The 1,435-nt window shown below is 46.1% G+C and overlaps 1 protein-coding gene across 1 annotated transcript in view; it reads left to right on the top strand.

Moving 5' to 3' along the window:
• LOC123979978 (scavenger receptor cysteine-rich type 1 protein M130-like) overlaps nucleotides 1-1,435 on the top strand; it is a 45,348-nt gene that overhangs the window by 6,617 nt on the left and 37,296 nt on the right. The window contains exons 2-3 of the mRNA XM_046064091.1: nucleotides 644-772; nucleotides 1,117-1,247. Coding sequence (XP_045920047.1) covers nucleotides 644-772; nucleotides 1,117-1,247 — 260 coding nt within the window. The remainder of the gene's footprint in view (nucleotides 1-643; nucleotides 773-1,116; nucleotides 1,248-1,435) is intronic.

Genomic DNA, 1,435 nt, shown 5'->3' with positions numbered 1-1,435 from the left:
TTTTGTTTTTCAGTGCTGCTCCACTCAGGTGCTGCACAGGCGACTAATACCAATGTAACGAGGTCTGGTGCAGAATGTAATATGTGACATTTGGTTTTAAAATGTAGTGAAGTGAAAGTAAAAAGTTGCAACAACTAAAAATACTCAAGTTAAGTACAGATACTGAAATAAACTACTTAAGTACAGTAAGTATTTGTACTTTGTTACTTTCCACCACTGATCTCACCTACAGTAAACTGGTAAAATGAGTCCAGAGGGAGTTTACTGAGATGTTTCTGAGCTGATAGAAAGTTCTTTACAAAACAACCTGATTGTTCTTTCTGTCCACGGCTGTGCTCCAATCACAGGACTCCAGGCTGAAGGACGACACACCTCAACAGGTAAAGAGAGAAAGAAAAGAGAAAGAAAGAATCACAGAAGCAGAATCAGTTTAGTCTCTTGAATTCACTTCTTTACTGATGACTCTCTGGTTTCTGTTCAGAGGCTGATGATGTCAGGTTGGTGGGAGGAGCCAGTCGCTGTGCAGGAATACTGAAACTGAAACATCAGGGAGACTGGAGACCAGTGAGATACTCTGTCTGGACCCTGAAGACAGCAGCTGTGGTCTGTAGACAGCTGGACTGTGGCTCTGCTGTTTCTGTAGGACAGAGAAAGGAGTCCTCAGATAGACCTGTGTGGGAGATCAGCTCTGACTGTGTTCAGTCTGGATCTGCTCTGAGGGAGTGTGCAGAATCAGATTCCTCTTCCTCCATCCTGGATCTCACCTGCTCAGGTAAGCCCCAGATGTATAAAGATGTGTTCTGTTGTTAATGATGAACTGATGTTTTAGTTGTGCTGAGTCCAGTTTGAATCACTGAATTGTTGTTTCATGACATGTTTTTATTTTGTCTCTGGTGTCTTTACATTTATTCATTTAGCTGACGCTTTTATTGCTATACATGTCAGAGGTCGCACGCCTCTGGAGCAACTAGGGGTTAAGTGTCTTGCTCAGGGACACAATGGTGGATGGGTCACAGTGAGAATTGAACCCAGGTCTCTCACACCAAAGGCAAGCATCTTATCTATGCACCATCACCACCCCTGCCATCTCTATTTCATTTTCTATTATCTCTCCAGACTCTGTCAGGCTGCTGGACGGGACTAGTCTGTGCTCAGGCAGACTGGAGGTGAAGTCTAACCAGTCTAACCAGTCTAACCAGTGGTGGTCCTCAGTGTGTGAAGCTGACTTTGACCAGCAGGATGCAGAGGTGGTCTGTAGGGAGCTCGGCTGTGGGGCTCCTTCAGTCCTCCAGGGGGCGCTCTATGGAGAAGTGGAGGCTCCGATGTGGACCAAAGAGTTCCAGTGTGGAGGCCATGAGTCTGCTCTCCTGGACTGTAGAAGCTCAGGCTCAGCTAGAAACACCTGCTCACCTGGAAAAGCTGTTGGACTCACCTG

Source organism: Micropterus dolomieu, linkage group LG12, assembly GCF_021292245.1.
Source record: "Micropterus dolomieu isolate WLL.071019.BEF.003 ecotype Adirondacks linkage group LG12, ASM2129224v1, whole genome shotgun sequence".
NCBI classification, from domain to species: Eukaryota; Metazoa; Chordata; class Actinopteri; order Centrarchiformes; family Centrarchidae; genus Micropterus; species Micropterus dolomieu.
Note: the sequence above shows the minus strand (reverse complement) of the source record. Positions and strands in the feature narration are given on the sequence as shown.